Raw genomic sequence first — 14,510 nt, 5'->3', positions numbered from 1 at the left:
ACAGCGGAATGTCGGCCGGCTGTACGGCGTAAAAGAAGAGATTAAAAAAAAGTGGTCTCAATTATTAATACGGTAACAAAAATCAAAGAGAAAAAACCGACAATCGGTGGCTATAAAATATGAAAATAATATAATGAACCACTGTTAAAAAAGAGACTGTGTTTTTTATGTTTGTAAACAATTACCAAGGAACATATGTTAAGGTGGACAAAAAATAAAAATAAATTAGAACTGTTGGTTTAAAAATTATTTAAATAGGATACATAAACAGTGGCAGGAATTGTTATACTACTATTACAACCATTCAACGAAGTTAAGTCGAACATAAAAAATATACACCCTTTTGTAATAGGCCACGCCCAACAATAACATTTTTATACGTAGGGTCGTCATATCCATAACTCGTTACTCGGTAGCCCGTTGCATCACGGCGTGCTTTATCGTAACTTGCCTGAGGACACACCCTCCGTCCAATCGCAGTATGAGCATGACCCAGGGGGCGGGGTTTGCGAGGAAACTGATGACAAGACTGGTTTATTACACACGGCTCTGCCCGCCCAACCCGGTATCTCAAGGTATGGGAATAGAGAGGAAATTCATCATTGATCTAGCACTAATTTCGTTAATTCTCTTCAGACAACAACTGATCAATAGTCCATGTCCAATATGTGGAGACAAGATATCCGGTTTTCACTATGGTATTTTCAGCTGTGAATCGTGTAAAGGATTTTTTAAGCGCACTGTCCAAAATAGGTGATAAAGAATATGATGGTGATCGTGAAACAATATGTTTAACCTTTAATTTCATTTCTAGAAAGAACTATGTGTGTTTGAGAGGAGCCCAGTGTCCAGTTACGGTAGCCACTAGGAAAAAATGTCCAGCTTGTCGATTCGAGAAATGTCTTCAGTGCGGCATGAAACTAGAAGGTAATCAGTCGCAACGTGGAAAATACAGAGTTACCAAAAAATATTACACTTTTTTAAATATATTATTAGCAACACATTTTGCATATTTTTAACATATAGTCCTTTAACAAAAAGACAGCCAATGTACGTCATCAAAATTTATAATGCAACGTTGCCGCACCAAATTTAAATTTTTGTTTATTGTGATTCTGACAACAAAATACCAGTGTAAATAAACTAATGAAACAAAAATAACATTGTAAAATATAATTTATTTTAACATTATACTACATCTAATGCGTTTTAAAGGACTTAAACTATTATTAATTAAACAGTCACAATAGTTTGTAGGTTACAGTTGTTTTATTATATTTACGTTTAAATATGACAATGGTGTCGACCAGTACATCAGAAATCGAATTTTATAGGCCCATAGAGTTAAATGTTAGAATGCATCAAATTTCATCCTGTCTGCTTAACTAGAGTAATGCCAATTAGTAAAATGAGAAAGAAAAATACTCGGGGTTTAAAAGGGATTTTACGTTTTTATAAACTGAATTTGGTAATACATTCGACGGTGTTGATGACGTGCATTGGCTGTTTTATTGTAAGGGCTATATATGAAATTATTTCCAATATTTCTTTGCCATAGCGCCCATATTATTTATCTTACTTATGAATATCATTAACACTAGCGATACGTGAAGATCGTACTCGTGGAGGAAGGTCAACTTATCAATGTTCATATTCCTTGCCCCCCTCTTTGGCTACGCAAGCCGAATTGAGAGCCAGTTCTACAGACCTGCGGCAAGGTTTAGGCGAACACCATCCTGGATTTACCGTGAAATTGGAACCGCCGGACAGTATGCTGTCCCAGCACCAAAAGAGAACCATTTCACCAGGCTCGAAAGGGGTCCCTCCATTATTGCAAGTAAGATAACGTTGCCTGCTTTTTGTTCTCGCGAACTCATTCGATTTGTCTGCAGGAAATAATGGATGTGGAGCATCTCTGGCATTACAATGAGTCGGAACTAAACAGGCTCAGTACCGAAGGTCATTTAGGCAGAGAAGGAGGAAGTGGAGCAGTATGTAACCTCACTAATCATCCACTATTAGCCGGTACAGCTCTAGCAGGCACCACAGATACCAATCCGGACTTTGTGGCAAATCTGTGCAATATTGCTGACCATCGATTATATAAAATCGTCAAATGGTGCAAGAGTCTTCCTTTGTTCAAGAATATATCTGTAAGTGTCTAATCCAGTAATCTAAATCTAGTCTCAGTGTTATTTGTCTACGCAGATCGATGACCAAATATGTCTTCTCATCAATTCCTGGTGTGAGCTTTTGTTGTTCTCTTGCTGTTTCCGATCAATGGGAAGTCCAGGTGAAATTAGAGTATCTCTAGGTAAAAGCATTACACTAGCGCAAGCCAGAGACATGGGCATGCAGGCTTGTATTGAGAGGATGCTGAATTTCACTGAACATCTGCGCAGGCTTAAGGTAGACCAGTACGAGTATGTGGCCATGAAAGTTATTGTTCTTTTAACTTCTGGTAAGCTCTAAAACTTTCAACATTAAGTAAAATCTGATAATGTATTCCAAAAACTAAATTAGATTTTAAAAAAGCATTAAAATACAGCTGTATCTAGAAGAATAAGTTTAATAAATTCTTTCTTTCGTTTAGACACTTCGGAACTGCGAGAAGCTGAAAAAGTGCGCGCTTCCCAAGGAAAAGCGTTGAAAGCCTTACAGGACTACACGTTGTCCCACTATCCCGAGAGTCCTGCCAAATTTGGCGAACTATTGCTTAGGATACCCGAACTACAACGCACTTGCCAAGTGGGCAAGGAAATGCTGACCATCAAATCGAAAGATGGCGACGGCCCCAGTTTCAATCTGCTCATGGAACTCTTGCGAGGAGACCACTGAATGACACTGCAGACTTCAATGTGCCTTAGGGTCGAAATCCGGCCCATAATAAGCTTATGGTGGCGGGCTTATACTTAACAGACAGTATTTTTTGCTTAATTATATACCTTTTATTATTATACATATATATATTTTTATATAGGTTAAGGAATTCATTCACCGTGTACTTAGCAAAGTGTTGAAACGAGACACACTTGATCAAACGTTTTGATCTTTAATTGTTTTTTTTATATTTGTTTTGGTTTTTTGTTTTGGTTTCCTATCATAAGTGGTTGGTGGTTAGGAAATAATCTCTCGTCTCAATGAAAAAAACTTTCCTCCACCATCAAATCTAAAACATCTACTGCCATTCGTGTCGTGACCAAACGAAAACAACCATACACTTGGGCAAGCTTTATAACTGTTTAGATATTTAAAAAAAAACTGAAAAATACCTGTACATATATCTTTAAGTTTATATTTTGATATTCTCCATTATACACTTGTCAGGGCCTGAATGAACTTTACCTATGGCGTCATCTATTCGCGTTTGGTGTGTGCTTGTGCCTGTGTGCGTGACTGTGAGAGCAAGGGTATCTGGATCCAGTTTGTTTTCCAGTGTTGTTCCAAATCCGGTGATCTTCATCATTTTTTTTTCTTATCTAAACTTAAGTATCAGTAAAACGTCGAGATTTCAGTGCAATATGATGGTGATAGCGAGGATTTGGAATAATCTGATCAATGTTGAGAAACTCATTCTGTTATCTGTATATTTGTAATTCCCTATACAATGAGTGTGATATGTTGTGTAACAGCCAGAACTTCTCAACAGAGATCATCAAATCAAACTGAGCCGAGACAGGATTTGATATTTCTCCACTGAGCAACTTCCTTAATGGTGTGTCAAAATCGCCTAGTTACAGGGTTTAACGTTTAAGCGGAGAGAAATATCAGAAAATGCCTCAAAATTATATAGGGCGGGTGATGGAGTCATGTCGAATGTGTTTCGATAACATTCTGCTCCCAAGTTATCGAAATTTGTCCATACCCTATCACTGCCCCTAAACAGAAGTAGGTTGTACAACGCTCAACACATCTCTTAGAACTGCTTATATTTAATATAGGCGGCGAATAACGAGCTTATACACAATATTATAGAAATACTACTTTTCAAGTAAACTATTCCATTCCAGTGTTACAATAGAGTACTTTTTAGGAAAGCTCCTATTTTTTGTCAGTATTATTTCCATGCCAACGGAGCGGCATGAACCTGAATGTTTTGGTATATTTCAGTGTTTTTAAAAAGTATTAGCATTTCCTAAAAATTACCTCTGAGATTGTTAATCTTTATTATATGAACCGTAGTCAAACTACGCAAATTTTGAGAGACTATTGTTATAGATAGTCTTGTAGAAATTTATTTATTAAAAAACACAGTTTATTATTTTTTTATATATTGTACCCCGAGTATAACGAATACTTCAGTTAATGGCGTTCAAAAGGCCTATACTCAATTATTCTTTATACAATTATAATAAAAAAATGTTTTATTTTTGCGTCCAACTTTACATATTATAGTTTCGTTTTTTTTTTTCTTAATTGACCACTATATCTTTATGAAAACACAAAAATCTATTTGAAGGTTGTTGTTAAAAAATTGTTTATTCGAAATTCGGATGTTTTATTTGTTTTTTTTGTTTCTATTATCGAAAATCTGTTTTACATTATCTTTTTCATAAAACAAAAAACATAAGACTTATAGGGTGGCCTTGTAAGGCCGTATATCTGTCATACGGCCCTAAACCCTAAATTGAACTTTGTACTCACTTTTTAAAACAAATTTATACAAAAAATTTTTTGTATCGAAATATATAATATACGTACATATCCTTTGTTTTTTCACCCTTATGGAATAATTTTTCAATCTCATTAGATTTTCATAGATGTTATAAATATATAGAAAATATTGATGATATTGAAAGAAATTTTACTTCCAAAATGAAAGACACAAACCATAATACCATGGCTTAGGGTTGTGTCATCACTATGAATTCTAAAAAAAATTATATATAAAGTAAAATATATATAATCTCCCCAAGAATATTAAAATCATAGAAAAGGACAAATCATCTCTAGCAGACTACAGACAAAATAGTTTAAGCAAATAGTAAAGGCAAGTTTGGTGGGATTGTTTGAATTCAAAAATAATTCAAAGAATTAAAAAACATCTAAAAAATAATAAATAACTGTAAAGGCCGTGAGTTCAACATTTATCTCCATTCTCTTGTCCTGTAGCATTTGGATTCAATTTCATTATAACTCTTTTTATGCTGTCAACAAGGTGGTTTTCCCTTAACCTGGGATATAGTTTTTATATACTATCAACCCTTTCAAAGCGAATTTAAACGTTTTTCTGATATTGGCCCGAATGTTTCTGATGTTGTATGTTTCATTTGTCTAGTAGTTTTCACTAATGTTTCCGCGTCGAATACTTGTATTTTGATGGTTTCAGAGTTCTCTGTTTTTTTTGTGTAATTATTGGTGATAGTTTTCACTAGGTCGTGTATGTACTTTCTAACTCCTACCTGATAAACCGTTATTGATGGCGGCTTGAAGCTGTTCTTTGTTTCTATGAGTTTTTGTAACTAATAGTCACTTATCCTGGTTTGTTTTCGGGCGATCTGTTCATCAGGACTCCTCAGTCGTTTTTTTTATTACGGTATTCCATTCTGTTTGTGGGGTATGTGTAATGGACGACTGTTCACTTATACCACAATGTGTAGGTGGTTGGGTTGATACATTGTGGGTCGCCATCTTTATTTTTTCTAATTATAGTCTATTTGGTTATTTCCAGAAGAAAAATCTATATTTCGCGTACTTAATTTTTTACTAACATATACTTTTTACAATGGTTTTTAAACAAAATAAAATTTAAGAAAAAATAAAAATAGAGTGCTTTTTAGGACCGTCAGTAGGTAGGCAAGTAATTAAGAGAAAAGGTGTGGCGGTCTTTGTATCGGATCACGTAAACTTGTATTCACTACAACTTAGGTCCACTCTAAAACGAGTAACTGTTATATGTTTCTAAACCGTCACTTAAATAACCGTAACAAAATACAGATTTTTTATTTGTTGTTAAGGATTGGCATTTTTCTAGAGCTTAGAGCGGGTTGAAAACACGTCATCCTACGAAGCAACTGTATTAATGCGCATTTAAAATAACATTATTTCAAACGCCAAATTTTCATTCAAATCTATATTTTTGCAGAATTGACATTTATTCCTGGTAAAGTAAATGCACAGAATTGTCACAGAATAGCTCTTCAAAAATAGTCATTTAGACTATTGTAGATTCAAAGCCGCGTTAAGTGATAAGAATCAAGGCCAGACAAGTGGTTAGTCTTGGTATGCAGATATCCACCGGCCGGCTTGGTGGCGCAGTGGTAAAGGCGATAGAACGGTCCTGTTGCGATAGCCGAGGGTTCGAATCCTGCTGGGGCAAGAGTGTAAAATCACACAAGGAAAATGATCCGAGTCGCGCCAGTAACCAGGCTGGGTAAGACCGGATGATTTGTAGAACATATTTCTTATAAAAATTTTTTTCAAGTTTTTCAAAGCTTATATAACAGGTCAATTGAAAAGTCCCGCCTACCATAGTAAAACACATTTTTTTGACAAAATTAGTTTTTTTTATTCAACATAATTCCCTTCAAGGGTGGTACACTGATTATAGCGACCCTCCAACTTTTCGATACCATTTTCGTAGTACGATTTGTTCGTTGTTTCAAAATAGGGTTCAGTTTCGGCGATCACCTCTTCATTCAACGAAAATTTCTTCCCATCGAGCATTCTTCTGAGATCTGAGACCAGGAAATAGTCGCTGGGGGCCAGATCTGGAGAATACGATGGACGAGGAAGCAATTCGAAGCCCCATTTATGGATTTTTGTCACCGTTTTCACTGACTTGTGACACGGTGTATTGTCTTGGTGAAGTAGCACTTTCTTTTTTTCAAATGCGGCTGTTTTTCTGCGATTTCGTCTTTGAAACGATCCGATAACGCTATGTAATAGTCGCTGTTGGTGGTCCTTCGTTTTTCAAGGTAGTCAATGAAACTTATTCCATGCGCATCCCAAAATACAGACGCCACAATCTTGGCCAGCTGACTGTTGTATTTTCCCACGCTTTGGAGCGGGTTCATCGTGTGCAGTCCACTCGGATGTCTGTCGATTGGACTTCGGAGTGAAATGATGGAGCCATGTTTCATCCATTGTCACATATCGACGCAAAAGCTGGGGTTCAAGCGTAATGATCATCTTCAAACACAGCTCGCCCGGCATTCACTTTGCACAAAGCTTTCTCATACCCAAATATTCGTGAATGAAATGATGTACACGTTCAGTGGATATCTTTAGAGTGGCTGCTATTTCATTCAATTTCAATTTACGGTAATTCAAAATCATATTGTGGATTTTTTAAATGTTTTCGTCGGTAGCGCTCTCTTTTGGGCGTTCACTGAGTTCACCGTCTTCGGTGCTCATTTCACCACGTCTAAACCTAGCATACTTGATTGTTGATTTTCCTGGGGCAGGGTCTGGAAACTCGGTATCAACCCAAGTTTTTGCTTCAACTGTGTTTTTTCGCTTCAAAAAGTAATATATTATCAACATGCCAAATTCCTGTTTAACCATTTTTTTCACAATAACAAAAATTGCTTCACTGAAAATGCTATAACTCACAAACTAATGATCCGATAGCTGTCAAATTTATACATGCATCTTTTGAGGGTTAGGGCTAACTAAAAAACATATGGATTTAGTTCTAGTAGCGCTATCTATGTGTCAGGCCGGCCACTTTTCAATTGACTTGTTGTTCATATTCATTTCAAACACAATTTTGATCGACGATCTTTTACCACTTTTCTGATAAAACCATAGTTAGTTCCTAATAAAACCATACTTATGGTTATGACCATAAAGTTCTAGTATTTGGAGGCGAAAAATTGAGGAAAATGATTTTCATAAAACTTTTCTGAACTCAATTGTATACCATTATGAGAGCTTTGTAACTGTCTTTGAATGTTCCCCGGCCTTGGACCACAATCTTTTATGCATATTTTAGCTTTGCAAAAATTGTTGAATTTTGTATCATTTCTAATCTATTATTATATCAGTACTTAATTGAAAAGGTTTAGTGAATTTTTTTACCTAATTTTAAATACTTTTAAAGGTATTGTTATTTTTTAAAATATTTGAAGAATAACATTATTTTTTAGGTCGATATATTTGAATTTTTATTGTTCTTAAAAATATCGATATTTTTTCTCGTTGTTGCAAAACATATTTCGATATATTTTTTGTTCCGATATATTTTTTAAAATATCGAAAACTATATATCGATATTTTAAAAAATAATTTAACCACTAATTTCGCTGTTAACTAAATTGAATAAGTGATATTCATGATATACTATTAAACAATCACATATTAATTGATTATTGTAGAAAAAAAATTATAATACGATTTTATGAGAATATTAATTTTCATATAATATTATCAATACTTGTTTCTATTACATTATCGAATAATAGGATAACTTCGGGGTAATTAAAGGATCTGTCATAATTGTCAAAATTTATTTTAGTTGTAATTGCTTTGATTGTGGTTGTGTTGAAAATGGCCGATCCTTTAAGTTTACTTCGACAATATAATGTAAACAAAAAAGAAATTATTGAAAGAGATGGACAAATAATTTTTGGAGAATTTTCTTGGCCCAAAAATGTTAGAACTAATTATCTAATATGGGGGTGAGTATTTTATTTTCTGAAATGAGGTGCATTTTGGCGTTCTTCCATACGTAGCCTTACCTACATATTTCAGACTTTGCATTTTTTTTTATTTAAAGTGGTATAATATCCTATATAAACTTAATTTCACTATATCAATACTATTGCGAATGAATATTAACACTTTCTATTTATATTAAAATGATCTTTATAGGTCTGGTAAAGAAGGGACAGCAAAAGAATATTATACACTAGAATGCTTGCTGTTTATTTTAAAAAATGTATCTCCTACCCATCCTGTATATGTACGTCAAGCTGCAGCTGAAAATATTCCAGCTGTACGCCGTCCAGATAGAAAAGAACTCTTGGCATATCTTAATGGAGAAACAGCAAGTTGTGCTGCTATAGATAAAAGCGCCCCTTTAGAATTACCTACTCAGGTATGATTTATGATCATTAAAGGAAAAGTTCAAAGGTAATGCAGACTATAATATTAATAGGTTAAAAGATCAGCTGATTATGATGGTCCAGAGAGTATTACAAAGAAACCACGGTTTGAAGATACTCACGTGCAAAAAGTTAGAGAAAAACTGGCCGCACGTTTGGATCCTCCCAAGGAAGCCTCCGTAACCGTGGATAACATAAAATCTCTCTCTGAAGCTATGTCTGTAGAAAAAATAGCAGCTATTAAAGCAAAAAGATTAGCCAAGAAGAGAAATACTATTAAAGGTATAGTGGTTGATATTTACTTTAAATGAATATGGTAATATTTCCTTTTAAAATTTGCAGGAATAGATGACATTGGACAAGAGTATGATATTAGAGCCATTTTGGATCTAGACATTGACATTACAAAGGATATTATAAGCAGAGAGAGACAGTGGCGTACAAGAACTACCATTTTGCAGAGCACAGGGAAGACTTTTGCTAAAAATATTTTAGCTATGTTGCACAGTATTAAAGCTCGCGAAGAAGGACGTCAAAGACCACCACCCATACAACCACCAACTATCACCCCCAGAGCCACACCAATAAGACCTGTGGCAGCACAACCATCTGTTTATAATCGTTATGATCAAGAACGATTCAATCGGCAAAAGGAAGAAACAGAAGGCTTTAAAATTGATACTATGGGTACTTATCATGGTATGACTTTGAAGTCTGTAACAGAAGGTCAGGCAAAGAGCAGGCCCCAGCAACCTACACAGCAGACTGCTCAGACACCTTTGCCAGTAAGTCAGGCCAGACCACCTCCAGGTCTCCAGAAAAGAGTATCCAGAACACCTATTATAATTATACCTGCAGGTAAATTATTTATTATTAAAGAATTATTAATTATTAAAGAAGCTCTGAAACTGTTTGTGAAATATGTCAAGTATGTGAAAAAGAAACGATTCAGCTTTAATTATGTTTCAGAATCAAACCGCTTATTCGACAAAATCTTAGACAATAACAAAATAAAAAATTACAGCATAACCTCCCATAATATTATCATAAAATTTCGCATACAATGGTTTTTGATAAGACACCAATAAATGTAGAATAGCAAAAATGTTTTCAGTTTACTGGTGATCTCACTGGGTTATAATCATACAGATTTTTAACACAAAAAAAACGTTTTAAATGTATAAGTAAAAATCCTTGTAATATCTAAATAAAAATAAACAAAAACCTTATTTAACCTACTACACGTATTTTATATTCTGTTATATACACACAATTTAGCACAATACCTATCTAAACCTATTTATCTATTTACAATATTATTTTAACTAATGCCAACTGATCAATTTGAAGCGGTGCCGAGCAGCAAATTAGATTTATTTTGTTCATAATTTAATTTTGTGTTTATGTCATAAAATTATATAATTATTTTTGTATTGTTTAGACCAAAAATTGTAAGAATTATTAAAAGCGTATACGCATTTTAATTCCAAAATAGAGATCAAACTTTGTTGTCACGATCATTTATTTGTTTCAAAGAAACAGTATTTCTGTTGTCAATTGCCATTATTGTCTTTTTTTTATATTCATTATTTTTTCTCAATAATTGCAATAATTTCAGGAACGAATTCGTTAATCTCCATGTACAATGTAAAGGACATTCTTCAGGAAATGAAGTTTGTCACACAAGAACAAAAGAAAGCTGAGGGTGGCAGAAGGGACAATGAGGTTTTAATTCAGCGGAGGAAGAGCGATCAGACTGTTCCATATAGAGTGGTTGACAATCCTGCCAAGCTAAGTCCTAGTGATTGGGACAGAGTGGTTGCGGTCTTTGTTATGGGGCCAGCTTGGCAGTTTAAAGGGTAATACTTTTGGTGGCTTTTATTATTTCATAGCTAACTCAATATTTTTGTTCAAAATCAGATATCCTTGGGAAACACCTGTCGAAATTTTCGACAAAATTGCCGCCTTTCATATTAAATACGACGAAATGAAACTGGACCCGAATGTAGAGAAGTGGAATGTTACTGTTATCCAATTATCAAGGACAAAAAGGCATTTGGACAGGGCTCACTTGATGGTGTTTTGGGAAAAGTTAGATAGGTGAGTTGTTTTCGCGTTTTAATTTATACATAAGAATTAGTTAAAAATAGGTTTCATGAATTGTTAAATATGTTGATTATTATATTTAGACAGTAGCGAGCCCACAATTTTGATTTGAGAGTGATCAAGTGATATCAATGCTTTTGGAGTGCTTTGAATCCTTCAGTCTCCCTTCCTTCTCTAGATCTATTACTATCCGTTTTTTATTAGTTGATGTAGCTAAATTAAGTGGCCAATCCCTCATTAATCAAGGAAATATAATAATTATAATACTTTTTTTCAGGCACATCATGCAACATAAGCCCAACCTCCGATTCTAACTGAAAACAAAAATCACTGGCTCTCCTACGATTATATTTTTTAACGTTCTTGACTGTAAATATATATACTTATATATATAGAATAAGGTATGTGATCGTTCTCCAGGATTAAATCTTTTTTTATATTAAAAAAAATTATCGTTACATAAACCAGCAGAGAACACACATGCCATGAAGTGTACATTAAATTTGTTATACAACTTCAAACATTTATAGTTTAGTTGATCACTGTAGGTAATGAAATTACTCTAACGAGGACACTTGAATATTAGCTGATACGTGAAAAAAAAAACAATAAAATGTTTTTTTAACTGCTATTTGGTTTTATTGGTGAACACCTGTGGTATCATTAATTTCTCTTGGGTAACTGGATCCTCACGTTTTTCCTTCGAAATTTAGCATCAATTACCAGCTGCGCTTGCCTCTTGAGGTATCCCCTGGAGGGTACTTCTTCCTCATCCTCTGATCCTACGCCCGACAAACGTAGAGTTTAAATGCAAATATTTTTTTGTAAATTTAAATTACCTGGTGGAGGCGCTGGTGATGGTGAACCAGCCATCTGTGGTAACGGCGTCTTTCGGATTAAACCGCTGTAAGGGACTGGAAGGTTCTCTTCTTGTACTAGAACAGGTTCCTAAAACAGACTTGATATATTGTAACAAAAAACGGCTAGTGGATAATATAAATTTAATACCTTCTCTTCTTCCTCCTCATTTTCCTCTTCCCTTTGCTCCATTTTCTCATGTTCTAATATCAAGTATTTGTCATATTTCTCAACTACAAAGCGAATATCATTTACGATCCCCTCTATAACAACATCGGGGTGAGTTGAAGGTATTGATAGTGGATTGGCAAGGAGTCTTAACCCATGTAAGTCCTGCAAAACTTGCCCCAATGCTCTTTCCTTCGATGCCTTTTCCTGCTTGAAAGATTCAGATTTGCCCTGCTGTGAGATAATCTCGTTTTTCAGTCGTTCCATTTCGCCAAGTTTTCTACAATGCCACAATATAGATTTAAAAAATCTACTTCACCATTGTAACAAACTTTTCAGCCTCCTTGACTTCAGAATACTTATAACCCTCCAGTTTGTTCTTTAAGGCTTCCAGGTTCTTTTCCAAACGGCGTTTTTCGTTTTCTGACTTGGTTCTTAGCTCATTCAGACGCTGTTCAGTTTCTCGCTGGCCTTGAAACCTTTCCAGAACTTCCTGAGTGCTGGTACCTCCTGAAATACCAATAATTGAAAAACGAGCGATAAAACTTGCAAAGTCTCGCTACCTGTGGCCTTTTTCAATAAATCAAATTCCTGGGCTTTTACTTCTACCGGATGAGGTACGGGAGATAAGCTGTCTTCCTCAACGTCGGCTTCTGCTCCTTCTGGAACGGGTCTTGGTGGCAATTTTCCGATCAAAAACAGCCTTTTTTCCAATTTCTCCAATTCGTTCTTTAAAAAAATGTGTCTGTTGTTTTTAAAATTATAGACATAAAATGAAATTTATATTCCAATAAAATATTTTTAAAACATGTTTAAGTTATATTATAGTATGATGATATTATTTGTTTTTTATATAATGAAAATTAATATGGAGTTTGTTATAGATGTTTTGTTAATATAGCATTTTATCGCTTTATTTTGAGAAATTGCACGGAGTGGGTTATCTACTGGCTACTTTTCGGTTATTGTTATTAAAACACCTATAAATACACAACTTTCATTTATTTATGGAAAATAATTTCAGTTTAAAATTTTTCATGAGTGAGGCTTGGTATTCTTTTAACATAATTTTCTAGCACGTTGTTTTTTTATGGTTTTATTCCCCATTTATGATTTTGAGATTGATGCGTGATATTTGATGTGAAAGATGGTCTAACAGAACCTTGAGCTTACAAACATTCTGTTTACTGTAATACTCATTGTTTTTATAGTGAAATGTGCAGGGACCCAGAATGCCAGTTATTTAAATTTACAATTACATTTTGTATTACAAAAACTCTTTTAGGATGAAACACTTCCTAACGTTGTCGATCGATCCTAACATATCTGTCAAACGAAATAGTGCTTAAACAGTACTAACAGCACCAAGTAACAGATGAGAGATTATATAGGCTGATAATAATAACATTTAATTTTAAAAAGAAAGTTAGTTTTTTAAAATCAAATTCAAGAAACAATTGAGAGACCCTGTTGTGTAAAATATGGTTATTAAAGCCAATTTGACTTATTTTTGAATATATTTTTGTTTCATTTTACTTGTTTAATTCATGTATATTAAATGTCCTTGTCTATTTTATTTTAAATGGCAAACAAGTTTATTTATTTTTGAAGCACAAAAGTCTACTTTGAAGAAACAAATTTCTATATCGAGTTGTAGATAACAACTGTTTGGAAATAATTAATCAAACCTAATTATACATTTCCAGTAGTTTTCGATGTAAGAAGAATCAATTAGAACTAACCTTCCTCTCGCTAACTAATTTACGGCCTTGAGCAGCTTCGCCTTCTCGTTGATTGGCGGCCGAAGATGCTTGTTTCTCCTCTCTGAGGAGATTTCCTCGTGCTTTACCCCGGCGTATAGTAGCTTCTTCCATGATCTTCGACATCAGAGAAATGACTAAAATACTTACATACTAACATGCATATAAAAACTACCTTTTGAAGTTTCTCGATATCGCTGTTTTGATTATGTAACTCATCTTCCAGGGCCTTGATTCTACTTTCAAATTTGGCTGCATCATCCTTCAACGACATTTTGATGTCACTGTAGCGATTTCTTATATGGACAGCTTCTCGAATCTGAACCTCCACCGCATGGATATTGTTTTGAATATCGCAAGCGGACTAAAATAATTGTATGAACAAGTTTGGCTAGTAAGGGGAGTTGATTTTTAAAGACAATATTTAAAATACCTTTTTAAGGGGGTTTTCTACTTTCTTCTGGAGTTCTTTCTTTTCCTGTTTGGTTGCCATTTTGTGGTACTCGGTACTCAATTCCGTGACGTATTTCCGTCTCTAAAATATTAGATAGTATAACATATAATGGATCAG

The 14,510-nt window shown here is 34.4% G+C and overlaps 3 protein-coding genes across 10 annotated transcripts in view; 2 read left to right on the top strand and 1 right to left on the bottom strand.

Moving 5' to 3' along the window:
• Nucleotides 1-4,702, top strand: part of Hr39 (Nuclear hormone receptor FTZ-F1 beta) — a 59,363-nt gene extending 54,661 nt beyond the window's left edge. For all 4 annotated transcript variants that reach the window (XM_076401976.1, XM_076401978.1, XM_076401977.1 and 1 more), the window contains exons 6-12: nt 385-575; nt 637-753; nt 815-927; nt 1,602-1,837; nt 1,893-2,153; nt 2,209-2,461; nt 2,594-4,702. In XM_076401976.1, coding sequence (XP_076258091.1) covers nt 385-575; nt 637-753; nt 815-927; nt 1,602-1,837; nt 1,893-2,153; nt 2,209-2,461; nt 2,594-2,838 — 1,416 coding nt within the window. In that variant the 3' untranslated portion in view covers nt 2,839-4,702. The remainder of the gene's footprint in view (nt 1-384; nt 576-636; nt 754-814; nt 928-1,601; nt 1,838-1,892; nt 2,154-2,208; nt 2,462-2,593) is intronic.
• A 1,337-nt stretch (nt 4,703-6,039) lies between these two features.
• Nucleotides 6,040-11,781, top strand: hyx (cell division cycle 73 hyrax). Of its 2 annotated transcripts, XM_076401991.1 has the most exons (8): nt 6,040-6,103; nt 6,159-6,373; nt 8,815-9,040; nt 9,101-9,329; nt 9,390-9,905; nt 10,666-10,906; nt 10,968-11,147; nt 11,431-11,781. In XM_076401991.1, exons 2-8 carry the CDS (start codon nt 6,225-6,227, stop codon nt 11,465-11,467), a joined length of 1,578 nt encoding a protein of 525 aa, XP_076258106.1. In that variant the 5' UTR covers nt 6,040-6,103; nt 6,159-6,224; the 3' UTR covers nt 11,468-11,781. The 2 variants fall into 2 exon arrangements, with proteins under 2 accessions (XP_076258106.1, XP_076258107.1); XM_076401992.1 differs by lacking the exons at nt 6,040-6,103; nt 6,159-6,373 and adding an exon at nt 8,453-8,621.
• The window catches only part of CCDC151 (Coiled-coil domain containing protein 151), a 170,421-nt gene continuing 166,136 nt past the window's right edge, over nt 10,226-14,510 (bottom strand). For 3 of the 4 annotated variants that reach the window (XM_076401989.1, XM_076401990.1, XM_076401986.1), the window contains 8 exons: nt 14,373-14,474; nt 14,115-14,303; nt 13,922-14,056; nt 12,743-12,908; nt 12,512-12,689; nt 12,162-12,459; nt 11,993-12,101; nt 11,596-11,935 (listed from right to left, as the gene is read on the bottom strand). In XM_076401989.1, the coding sequence (XP_076258104.1) occupies nt 11,817-11,935; nt 11,993-12,101; nt 12,162-12,459; nt 12,512-12,689; nt 12,743-12,908; nt 13,922-14,056; nt 14,115-14,303; nt 14,373-14,474 (1,296 nt within the window). In that variant the 3' untranslated portion in view covers nt 11,596-11,816. Of the gene's footprint in view, nt 11,936-11,992; nt 12,102-12,161; nt 12,460-12,511; nt 12,690-12,742; nt 12,909-13,921; nt 14,057-14,114; nt 14,304-14,372; nt 14,475-14,510 lie in introns of all 4 variants that reach the window. The other variant, XM_076401987.1, reaches the window with a different exon arrangement.

The sequence above is a fragment of the Rhynchophorus ferrugineus genome, unplaced genomic scaffold, assembly GCF_030347505.1.
Source record: "Rhynchophorus ferrugineus isolate W39M unplaced genomic scaffold, kcgeb_rfMv2 rfM4, whole genome shotgun sequence".
Lineage (NCBI taxonomy): Eukaryota > Metazoa > Arthropoda > Insecta > Coleoptera > Curculionidae > Rhynchophorus > Rhynchophorus ferrugineus.
This window is presented reverse-complemented; position numbering and strand designations above follow the sequence as displayed.